Source organism: Pipistrellus kuhlii, unplaced genomic scaffold (genome assembly GCF_014108245.1).
Source record: "Pipistrellus kuhlii isolate mPipKuh1 unplaced genomic scaffold, mPipKuh1.p scaffold_m20_p_12, whole genome shotgun sequence".
Classification (NCBI taxonomy): Eukaryota; Metazoa; Chordata; class Mammalia; order Chiroptera; family Vespertilionidae; genus Pipistrellus; species Pipistrellus kuhlii.
In genome coordinates, this window is record NW_023425427.1 from 46,427,415 (window position 1) to 46,440,155 (window position 12,741).

Consider the following 12,741-nt stretch of genomic DNA (forward strand, 5'->3'; position numbering starts at 1 on the left):
TTCCTCATTTATCAGGTTTTTCTTGCATCCCAGTGGGACTGATCGGTAGTGGATGCCTGGAATATGAGAGGCTGAAAAAGTACAGGAAAATGATTGTTGCTGTCTGCAAATTTGGTTAACAGAAAGGCTCAGGCTTAATTTAAAATTCTGACACTTACTGCATAACCTCAGGCATGTCACTTAACCACTTCGAGCCTCATATTCCTATCTGTAAAATGGAAACTAAGAATGATACCCAACCTGTGAGTTTTTGTGAAGATTAAATAAAATGATCTTAAATAAAACACTTAGCATTAATAAAATGTTTGGAACTGTGGAAAGAATAGACAAGAAAACGATAAATAGGATGAAGAATACAATCAAGCCCTGAAGAGATTAGTTGCATACTCTGGTGGTATACAACTACTGGCTGTAACCCAACGGGGCTTCAGAATTCATCTACGCATACAAGGAGACAACACTTTGAAAGAGATGTCAATAAAAAAATAGTAACTGTCATGATGCCCATTGTATTGCAAAAGACTCCAGCTAAAAGACATGGACAGGAGATAGATCTGACGTAAAGCATGAGGGCTATGTGACTTCTTTAGCTCCAGTAGTCTCATTTTGGTAGTGTGTAGGGACCACATGCCATGTTCTGCTGTTGATTCTTTTTTCTTTTTTAAATTATTATTTCTTTATTGATTTCAGAGAGGAAGGGAGAAGGAGAGAGATATAGAAACATCAATGATGAGAGAGAATCATTGACTAGCTGCCTCCTGCACTCCCCGCACTGGGGATTGAGCTCGAAACTCAAGCATGTGCCTAGGACCCCTCAGTCTGCAGGCTGACGCTCTATCCACTGAGCCAAGCCGGCCAGGGTTGCTGTTGATTCTTTAAATGATAAATAATGATGCAACTTGGACTCCATTATCTTATCCTGTCAGAGATGGTAAATCTGCTCATTAGTTGAGTGACTTTTCAAAGCTGAGGAAGACATTAGAGGAAAGATAGAGATAAAGAAGTTAATCAAATTATAGTATGAATACTTTGATGTGGTTCAGGTATGTTTTATAATCATTGGGATATGTTGTATTTGCAGTTTAAGGTGTTTGAAATAAATCTGGCTTATTGGATAATCTAATTACAATTTGACATTTATATTAGACTCATAGCATTAGTTTTAAAGGCATAGTGAGTTTTATTAAGTTTATAAATGATACTTAAATATCACTTAAGGTAATCTGGTTTATTATATTTTATTTGTTTACCAGATTAATAGGAATTGGTTAAGTGCATAGGAAGATTTTGTTTTTTGGTTTGTCTGCCAGGCTTTTGGAGTGGTTGAGAGAATTAGGTATGTTAAATGTGTAAAATGTAAGAAGTGCCTGGGAAAATGTAATTCATAAATTGGGTTATTTAGAATTTAATATTTTAAACTATTAATGAGTTGAATATAATCAAAGAAGTGATTGTGAATTCTTATTTTTTGCATGAAAGTATTAGATTTATAATAAGACTTCTAAAATGAACTTAAAGGCTTAGGGAACACTAGGCTTTTGAACTTACAATTTCAATATATTTAATGAATTAAAATCCAATTGTTAGAGAAGTCCTTTTAGTGCAGAAGGTTCCCTCAGACATTTAAAAGCTCAAATAACACGAGTAAGCATGCAAGGAATAAATGGTGGTTATAACTAACGGTGACCCCTGTTTGCCCTTTTGTTCCTTTAATTTCTCACAGTGAAGCATCCATAACTGTGTGTCAATATCTTGAGTTCATGGGAGTTCTGATTAGCTGAAGGCAAGGATTACTAAAAAAACAATAACAAAAAACTAAAAAAAAAAAAAAAAAAACCCACAACATTTTTTGGAGTCAATTTTATTACTGTTATATTTCACATGGAGGAGACTTAGTTACATAGAGTGATATTCTATGTTGATTACCAGTAGTAGAAGCACAAGAGTGTGGAAAGTGTAACATGAACACAGTGAAGAAACACCCTTTGACAGAGTGAAGACCATGTGACAGAAACACATTATCCCAAACAGCCTATGTACAAATAAATACAGTGCTCAGTCTATGTACAGACATATTCACAAGAATCAACCAGACGCAGAATCTCTATACAACTCTTCGTCCTGTGAAATGGTTCATAATAAAACACACAATGACAAAAATAATTTGGAAGTACATCACGTGGATTCCCGTACGGATAAAGATAGGTGCTCAAATGCTTCTTGAAAATGAAGGCAAGCAAGGGAAGCATCAGATGACATCTATCCCTAAAAAGATCCTTTACAAAAATGGCATTCTGAGATTTTTAATGTCACTTGTCCAAAAAACAGTTTACAGGATCGAGGGCAAATATCTATGTTGGGGTCAATGTTGACATATCTGTTTTAAAAATATGAAAGGAACTGATATAAAATTTAGCTTTCCTTAGGGCTCGCAGCAACTTCATGATGGCAGGAAGGTAGCTTTGCTCTTATTTTTGATGGCTCTTTGAGAACACAGATTGCATGGAGTTGGAAGCTGTTGCTTCTAGAGTTTTTTTAAAAAAATATTCTTATTGATTTCAGATTGGAAGGGAGAAGGAGAAAGAGAAACATCAATGATGAGAGACAATCATTGATCGGCTGCCTCCTGCATGCCCACACTGGGAAACCGTGACCTCCTGATTCATAGGTCAACACTCAACCACTGAGCCACACTCAACACTCAACCACTGAGCCACACTAAAACTGGAGCTAGAAACATCCAGGCTAGCTGCAGGGCACGTATGGACTTGTGTGCAGGGTTCAGCAGGGCAGTATGCTGACAGAGGCTCCCTCTTCCAGATGGGAAAGTTTCTTTGGAGAAACCCTTCAGACCACAACACAGTCCTAACAGGAGCATCACCAGCACTGGGTCCAGACACTCTTTCTTCAGGGAAATGGCCATTTATGCAGAGAATCAAAGGAGTCGTCCATTTTAATATACATACTTATTCTATATCAGTAATTTAGTTACCCGGTTGTGGTGAATATTTCTAGGCTATTCATTGGCTTTTAGTCATTCTTTTCACTTTCAAATTACATACACAGTCATGGTAATGTGAAATACCTTTTTAGTTGTGGGGACCCCTGTGTGTACATGTAAGTCTATCACACTGGGCCAGAAATTGTGTATTTTAGAAGAAAGGAGAGAAAAATCTAATGCATCCTGAAGTGTGCAGTTCTCTATGCCCTCCCATGGAAGGTTTTAAGATTAAGAAATTATTGATAAGGTGTGTATCTCTCTTTGCCATTTTTATAAGGGAACTTCTTAGACCCATCCTATATTTGTATAAACATGGGAACAAACTTGGAATTTCCCAGGAATATATTAATACTTGCTAATTATCCATTTCACTCTCCAGGTGGATGAACCTTGCTTTACATAACAAATGGATTCCTGAAAAGTAGTACATTTATAATTTTAAAAAAGGAAGATTTTTCAATACAATATCAGAACTTGCCACTTAAAGGATCTGTGTAACAAGCTATTTTGAAAATAAAGAATGCTTTTGTGAAATGAATACTTTCTTTGATCTTCAGAGTTTTGTTAAAGTATACATCTGAAACTTATGTAGATTAGAGTTGTCTAGGACAATAATGTTATGCAATAAAAAATAGGACTCCAATTTACAACAAACTATACAAAACAGGAATCACTCATGGACTGCTTATTAACTGACTATATTCAGAAGCCCTGAATATATGCATTATTGGTATTTTATGGCTTTAATTAAGACAATTGTCTCTTGTGAAGTACTATAAAGTGCAATATTAAAAAATTAAAAACCCAAAAGGCATCCATTGTCCTTCAGTATTATCTTGATGAGAAGAATTGAAGATCTGTTTAATTAAATGGCAAGGGATTATCTACCCTTAATTCATGCATGTAATTTCATCCTTAAAATAATTTTATCCAGGAATTCACACTTCATTCATTCTTTTTGTGAGTATGACATGATTTAAAAAATATTATTTCTTTTGGTTAGTTGAGTTTGAACCCTGTCAGTCCCAAGGCCTTAGTCACCTACAGGTCTGTTATGAAGGCTAGGCTAACCGGTATGTGAGCATGCAGGAGCATGTGCCCATCCTGTTGGTAACTGGTGCCCATTTTCCTGGGCCAGGACCTTCATCAACAACCTTACAATTCCCACCCAACCTACCACACAAGGAAGTAAATGCGCTGCAATACTGAGTGGTAAGAGGAGTTCCAATCATTGCTCCTGTTTCCTGTTTAAACTGAAAATATAAATTGCTTTTGGGTTAGCCAGTGCAGGTCCAGAGTTTCGGAATGATCTCCAGTGGTGCCTCCCCCATTCTGAGTTCCCTGTGAGTGTGGGATTATAACCTTAAAACGAAGCTCAGGAACTTGACCTTCCCAGAGCCTCGAGATAATGCTGTACCCTGTGTTCACACTTTTCGAGGGAGGATGAATGCCTGTGGGTGTGCTCAGGGCATTTCTGTGAGTCTACTGTCTTGCGATTTTCTGTTCACAGTTTGGTAGCAATAAGGAGGGATTCCGTGTCTCCCCCCCCCCCCCAAAAGTAGTAGTCAGTTACGGTATGTGAAGCCTAAATTGCTATGTTTTTGAATGTTCACATCCAGGAGATAGAGAAATGCTCATTCAACTGGCCAAATGCAAGTAAACTGGGGATGTTGGTGGTGGGAACTTTGAAGGGGACTAAGCACTGGGTCCAACCTGGACTTGAAAACTGGACATGGGGTTAGGATAAACAGATGGAAGTTTCATAAGGCCAAGTGGAGAGTGGCTCATGGTAGGTAAGACACCTATTCAAATGCATTGGGCAAACTGAGAAATAGAGGAAGATACAAAAGTCATGGGGAACCAAGATGAATGGGAGTGAGTAATGAAGTATGATTTCCTTAAAGGTAAGGGCCACAGATGGGTGGGTAAAGAAGGAGCGGAAGGTTAGGTTCAAGGCTGTAATTCAGGCATGGTCAGACATCATGTTGCGTCATAATTAGTCATAAGGTTCTATAATTTAAGAGCAATATCAAGGATGTAAAAACTATGAAGAAGGTTAGAGAAAATGATGCAAAAAAAAAAAAACTAATCTAAAGATAGTTTTGATGAAAATAAAAGGGTTTCAGAGTGATGACACCTAACTGTGTCAAGGGTAAGTAGAAAGAGTGCCTGCCATTCAAAGGTGAAGCCATCGATTTGAAGGGCAAGGTTTCCCCTGGAAGGAAACTTTTCTGATGCCGATGGCTGTTAAAGTTAGTAGCTGATGGAACTGGGTTACACGTCTGTGCTGGGACCCCTTTCCCACAAGAGGGGGTCCTTTAGATTAAGGTAATAAGTAGGACAAACTCTTTGAACAAAAAAGCCTTTAGCAAACTCCATGCAAATCCCATGACCCTTTTCCAAACTTGGGTATTTATCTGTTTTCCAGTCTGTCCATCAGTCATTGGTGGGAGTGTTTTGGTTTAGATCATCTGATGTTGCACAGTCTCTCACACATTCGAACACAGTTGTTTAACCAGTCATAACTACAGGGTCATTTTTGTCTCTAAAAAAACCTGACTAACTGGGGGATTGGTTTGTCCTGCGTAGCACTTTCTCTCTCTTTTGAAAGACAATTGTTGCTAGGAAGAGTAAAGACTACTGTGACATTCAGGTGGTTCTGAGCATGACTGATGCCCTGTGCGTGGAAGGGGTGTGAAATGACAGTGCACACATTGTGTGTGTGTGGGCAGGGTCTCGGTGGAAAGCGCGTGTTACTTCCATAGCAAACATGAGTGTGTCTGTGACTCCCACAGATGCCTACATTCTCCCTCCGCCACAGCCCAGTGAAGTGAAACAAACATTGTGATGATGTAATGATAAGAAAGTGAGTGCCCTTTATTGCTTTTCTTGTATACATTTCAGAGAATATGAAGAAGTGAGATTAAAAGAGAAACACAAAGATCCAGAGGCAAGAAGCTAAAGTTAAAGAGACAGCGAACCAGGGGTGTATTACCTACCTTCCCCAAGGCCTCCTTGAGAAGGGAAAGATTTTAAATCTGGGACTCTTGTAAGTGGTTTAAAAAAGCCTGAATGTTGTAATTATTTTAAACTACCTGGGAGTATATATCAATGTGACACCTACTTTCTTGGAAACCCAGTAAAAATAAGTTGATTTCTCCTTTTTTTATTCTTCTCTTCTTCCCCCATTGACTCCCTCTTAATGATAAGCCCTAATTGAAGATGGTATTGCTGGGGAAACTCTAAGAGTTGAGGGGATGTCTTTAAAAATATTAATCCAATGGTTATGTGAGATCTGGCTTAGCAAGGATGAGCATTAGCTCCTATAATGAGGTTCACGAGATAGCTGACTTCTCTAGAAATCATCCTGAGGATATCTTCCCTTTATTTCTTTTAGAGCAGGACTGCCGCTTATAATACAGCCACTTAATTAATGGAGTAGCAGTCTGTTTGGTGCAAGGAAGTATGGCATCCTCCTAATCTCGTGTGTGTGTGTGTGTGTGTGTGTGTGTGTGTGTGCGTGTGTTGGTAGATGTAAAGAATAAAGCTTACTGGAGTTTTTTGAAATGCTTGTATGCAGATAGGTCATAGGACCCATGTCAGATATCCCAAGCCAATCATTTCAGCGAAGCACTTAAGAGAATTTCCATCTCCTCCATCTTTCTGCCTGGCCAGCAGCTCTGTCTGCTGTCATTCCCTTGGTCAGCTTTCTGTCAGAGCTCACCTCCTATCTCCCTTTACAGAGGAGTCGGTTTAAGAGCGGTGAGCAATGGTGGGGAGTGTGCCAACTCTCTCCCTGCCCAGGGATTGATGTTCTTTAATATTACAAATGTCTCATCAGCGAGGCAGCTGTGTTTTGCTGAAAAGGCTCTAAAACCACCTGATTTGCGTCTTCCTTAGAAAGTAAATAATAATGGCCCTTGTCAGGTGACACTCGTTAAAAGCCTTACAAAGCATTTCCCCTGAATATGAAACAGTCCCTGCCTCTTTTTAAAATTGCCTGAAAAGGCTTTAGGCTATTCTTCCACATCCGCCAAACTGATAAGCGACCCCCCCACTCTTCCCTGCACAGGGCTGTGCTTTCTGGATCTGTCATGGCTCGGCTCAGCCCACGGCCCGAGCGGAACACTGTCTAACCCCCAGCTTCAGTTCTTCAGGAGCTTGTCAGACTCAGCGTGGCAATTCCCAGGCTCAATCTAGAAGGTTCTGTTTGGGCATTCTCAGTGTGAGCCAAGTTGCTCTCCTGTTCTGAGGCTGCCTAGGGCGGGGGGGAGGTGACAGTAAGACCCGTGCCCTTCACTGTGGGTAAATGGCACCATGTGGTGCAGCTCCTTTATTTTAGATTGAGCAGTACAAAGTTGGCTCTTGAATTTTTGATATTATTTTATATACCCTGCTGTAGTATCTGCAGTCCAAATTATTTCCCCCCTTGTACTTTTCTGTTGTGTATTTTTGTCTCTCCATCAGCACTAGGGACATGACTGATAGGCTGTGAATCTATACTCTCGGGGTGGGGAAATACATGGGTTGGGAACATGAGTGTATGTCGAGATGTGTGTGTACACAGAACAAACCTTGGGAGGTCAGGAGGAAATGTTTCCTTGAGCTGTGGGCGAGCAGGACTCTCTTTCCTTCACTTTGGCAAACTTGTGCTCCCTGCTTTTGAATCCTGAATGTGATTGGTCAGAGGGTGAGGATGTAAGTGGTAGTGTTGTGTATATACATATAGATCTGCTCTCAAATATGTATTTATATATGTATATACACAGGCATGCAGAAGAGGCAGTAGAGGTGACCTACTGAGGAGAGACACTTCCTTATGGGAATGACCTCGATGCTTTTAAAGATCTGCTGCATCCCATACGCTTCTCTCTGGACTCACCGCAGCCCAACACTTCACCTCACAGGCACATAGTGAGGGGCGCGCAGGGGCGCGGAGGTGGAGCCTGTATACCACCCTGCAGTGTGCGTCATGGGGGTGGGGCCTGGGCCTTGAGAGGGTCTTCTCAAGTACAGATCTTCGTGAACGAACAGATGTGTCCCTATGAAAAGGAGCTCCTTGGCTGCTGAGTCTTTACTGTGATCAGGGAGCTAATAGGAAGAAGCGAGGAGGCAGGGTGGGGGGTTGGGGGAGCATCAGGAAGTACTGGAGGAAGAACAGGGCTTCACCGGACCTCCCTCATCCTTTCCGGTTTACAGTCTATCTGTGGCGGAGTCAGAGTCACCTATTCAAACCTTCTTTCAAATAACAGACCAGTCGATAACACACATCCATGCAATAACCAACTCTGTGCCCCTTCAAGTCACCAAGCACAGGGAAGACAAGCAGAGTTTTTAACTAAAAGTTCATGTATTCTCATTCACTCTAAGGAACCAGCACAAATTCTTGCCTCAAAACAAAATATTGCCCTTGCGGAATGAGATGCGGGTTTATCTCACACAACCGAAAGCCAGACTCTGCAGTGCTGGGGAGACCTGAGAGCCCGCCTCATGGGCGGTACCGGCTTTTTCCCAGGGGGCCTCCGTTAGAAGTGCTTTCTGCATGTGGGTGAGGAGCAATGAAGGGCACTGGCTGTTACTGCCAGGCTCTGTGCAGGGAGCCGAGGTTCTGCGGAAGGAACACTGAGCTTGATCTGGAACTTCCTCTTTTTCTCAGCGGCGAGTTCTGTCTGCATCCTGTCTCCCTATGTTAGGAGGTCTGTGCTCACAACTAAATCACAGCCGTGTCAATGGCACAATAGCCTGGAGGTGAGAACATGAGTGGTAGAGCCCCCACAGGAGGTGTGTGCCAGCTTAGGTGTAGGAAGGGTATGGAATAATGAGCCACCCTCAATGGACTTTTTCAACCGATTTTAGGAAAAGGGTAACTCAGGGAAATGAAAGACTGAGTATTTTCCATCCATTTAGTAGGCCATTATTTTCCTGCTGATTTTATTTTCTATTCACATAGATCTGAGAAATCATACATGGTGTCAAACAGAATCTGGGGGTACTGCATGAGTGGAATGGAATTATCCCATGAGCGCTGAGCAAAATAAAAAAAAAAATCAACGCCTTGGCGGGGCTGGCTGGAGGCCAGTGTGAAGAAGCTGTCGAGTACGGCCTTCTGTGTACTCTGCAAGCTAGCGAGAGTCCCAGGTGGGTCCCGATGGCAGGAGAAGCATGGATGGTGCATGAGCTTTAAATCCTGGTCTTGGCACCACTCCACAGAGGACTCAGAAACATTCCCCGTGTGCAAATGCCTTCCCACACATCTCTGCGCTTCCTCCACCCAAGCAGTCTTGGTCAGAGTCCACGGAGCTCTATCTAAGGAGCAATGATTTCTTCAGATACTGAAGCCCTCTATGACCACACTGGAAGAGGCTTTGAAGAACCATGCTTTCCATTCCCTTTAGGTGGCAAGTCTCACTGTGCACCTCTACTGGATGGAATTTCTTATTGTACTACCACATCCAGGCTCTCTGGGCAGCATTTGGATTACAGGAGAGCCCTTAGCATCAGAATGTGTCTAAGTGACAACTGCATCTGTGCTTGCCTCTCTTCCTTTGATGGCAATGGGACATGCATGGAAACAGCCGAGATTCATTTGATATAGTCTCGCTGTCCTAGAAGAGTGCTAATTTGGTTTGCAGTCATAGTTTCTACTCGCATGCTGGGGAGGTATATATATATATATATTTAAAACAAACCAAAAACAACAACCCTGGTTAGCGTCCCTCTGCCCCCAAACCTTTGTCAACTACGTCCGGGTTTGACCTCCTTCTGTCCCGGGGAACCCTGCGGGTGGGCAGAGAGTCTCCCCTGTTTGGCTTGTGGAAATGTTTGGAGGGCTCAACTCAGGGCCACGACAGACCCTCCCCGCCCAGCCCTCTTCCCCAAGACCTACATCCCTGAAGCATCCACCTTACCCAGCAGGATCCCAGGGAGTTCAAGGTAGGCAGAAGGCCACAGCAATGATTCCATTGGTGTACCTCTTGCCCTTAAGAGGTAAAGCTCACACAGAAGGTCAGTGCCCCTCTTCAAATAGATATTATAAATATATTAGAGCTATCCCTGAAAAGATGCATGTGTATTTATATATACATATACATATACATATACATATATAATTTTATATATATGGTGTGTCTTTGTGTTCGTGTGTACAGGTGTGCATGACTCTATAGGTGTGGAAGGAGAGGTATGGTACAGGAACAGGCCGTGTATTCATGTGCATCTATGTATACTCTGAATAACTTATAGGTGTATACACAGCTCTGTCATTGTCTGCATCGTTACAGAGAATGTACCTCCGACCAGCGAGGAGTACCTGTCAGTAGTGCGTGCAGAGAAGCCCCGGATGGACAGTTCTCTCTGCCTCTCGCATGAAGCCGTTTCCGCAGGCAAAGGGTGGCAGCAGTCTGTGAGGCGGGCAGCTCCTCCTCACGTCCACCAAGGAGGGCCACGCCACACGCCCGGGCTGGGTGCCCGCTGCCTCTTCTCCAGAGACCAGGGAGTCTAGAACCCAGAGCGGGGGGAGGGCCCACCTGGGCTGCTGTTGGTTCAAGAGATGGCTTTCCCTCTAGACGGAGATCGGGCACTCGAGGATCCGGTCTTCGAGGAGCACGCTGAGCACGAGGAACACGAAGTAGAGGCCGAACATGATGAAGCCCAGCACTTTGTTCATGCGCCACTTGCAGAGGGCAATGGAGAGGATGACGAAGAGCAGCATGATGAAGAGCAGGACGATGGCACAGAAGAGGCCATTGCTGCTCACGGCCACGGGCTGGAACCTGTGGATCATGGTGAATAGCAGCCAGGGCAGTGGAAGCCTGCGGGGGGGCGAGAGGACAGGATTGGCAGGGGGCAAGCAGACAGGGTGAAGGGGGCAGGTGAGGCAACCTTAGCTTCTTGGAATCTATAATGGGAAAGGAGTCTTGCTAGGCTCACTGTGACTTGGGCAGGGCTGGCCTGGTAGTCACAAAGGAAGTCGGGCGAGTTTTAAGAACCATTATCTATTTCCCCTCTGAATGAGGGAGCAGGGAGAGAATGTGTTCTCCAGCTGAAACTGGTTTGGCTCAGTGGATAGAGCGTCAGCCTGCAGACTGAAAGTTCCCAAGTTCGATTCTGGTGAAGGGCATGTACCTTGGTTGCGGCCACATCCCCAGTAGGGGTTGTGCAGGAGGCAGCTGATCGATGTTTCTCTCTTATCAATGTTTCTAACTCTCTACCCCTCTCCCTTCCTCTCTGTAAAAAATAAAATAAAATAAAAAAAGAATGTGTTCTCCAGTTGGATCCCATCAAAGACATGGCTGCGGCAGGTGATTTCCGAACTGGTTTTGAAACAACCATCCTTAGTTGAGATGAAAATGTCCCTCTCAGACCTGGACCATTTGGGTGAGAGGAGGTGAAGACAAATGGATAAAAGGTATGGAAATCGGCAGTGAAAATGAAAAAGTTATTATTTTTAAATGGAGAGAAATGGCAACAGCTTAGTTAACAACCTGAAAAGCTAGTGAAAATACATGCTGATGGTGGGGCCGATGACACGTAGCTGCCTAAAGTTTATGTTGGAAAAGACGGGATATCCCTTTCACTGAAAACGACCTTTCTGAGAGATCTGGGGAAGACAGTATCTTACATTCGTGATGTGATTTAAAAAAAATTTATTATGGATTTTTATACCTGTTCTCTCCCTTTGTATTTGACTTAAAATATGACAACATCCTTTGTTTCCTAACCAGAATGGCGACTCTGAAGACAGCAGAGGAGCTAGCTGCCAGGCGAACCGTGAGAGTGGGCTAGGGCCCCCTGGAAGGGACATGGCTGCAAACGGCGGACTCTGGGGAAACGGAGCCCTGCTACAGGGCTTAGCCCTCTGCACGGCCTAGGGCGAAGGGAGATTCCCTTTCGGCCTGGCCTCAGCTGTATGGAAGAGGAGGCACCCTTTCCAAACACAACGCTCTCCAGAGGAAAAGCTCGGGGCTTGAGGGAAACAATGAGCAAAGGGGACAGTGACTTTATACCCCTGTCTCTGTTGGACAAAGTGCATGTGAAGGTAGAGCCCATACGTACGTATTTTTGAACTCCCAGCGCCTGGCGCCCACGAGCCCCCATCCAGGAGCATGTGTTAACCTGGGCCAGGCTGGAGTGACTGATAACTGCCTCATGGTGATCATTTACAGGCAATTTGCTCACAAGAACCTGACTGGGAGGCGCTTACTTCAGCGGAGATGTCAGGAGGGGAGTGTTCCACATGGCCACTGCAGGGAATGGGTGCAATCCCAGCTCTTGGCAGGAGGGGGCACCCTAGCACCCTGCGGTCAGCAATGGGAAGTCAGCAAAGGGGCGGGGAGTGCTGGTGTTGAAGATAAAAAACCTCTCCTGGAACTTCCCCCGAGCAATTCTGTTTACACACTTCCCATAACTTGTTAAGCCACACACACACTCATTCAGAGTAGTTCTGGTAAAGAGTTGGTTAGTGGCACCACAAATACGGAGGCAAAAACCCTTTTGGAAAAATGACATTTTTCATACCTTTGACATATCAGTTCTATTATCAGGGATGGAGCATAGTGAATAATTCAAAATACAGATATAACTTTATCCAAAAAAGTGATAATTTGTGTTATTTTTAGTAGTGAAAAATTGGGTATATCTTAATCTCTAATAATAGGGAATTTATTAAGTAGTGATGAATTATCAATGATTTGTATTTATGCTTTATATGTATTGTCTAAGTCCTTTTCCATGAATATATA

At 43.3% G+C, this 12,741-nt stretch overlaps 1 protein-coding gene across 10 annotated transcripts in view; it reads right to left on the reverse strand.

The window, feature by feature from the left end:
- Positions 1–5,867: 5,867 nt before the first annotated feature.
- Positions 5,868–12,741, reverse strand: part of SLC24A2 (solute carrier family 24 member 2) — a 224,575-nt gene continuing 217,701 nt past the window's right edge. For all 10 annotated transcript variants that reach the window (XM_036434161.2, XM_036434171.2, XM_036434166.2 and 7 more), the window contains one exon: positions 5,868–10,812. In XM_036434161.2, coding sequence (XP_036290054.1) covers positions 10,563–10,812 — 250 coding nt within the window. In that variant the 3' untranslated portion in view covers positions 5,868–10,562. The remainder of the gene's footprint in view (positions 10,813–12,741) is intronic.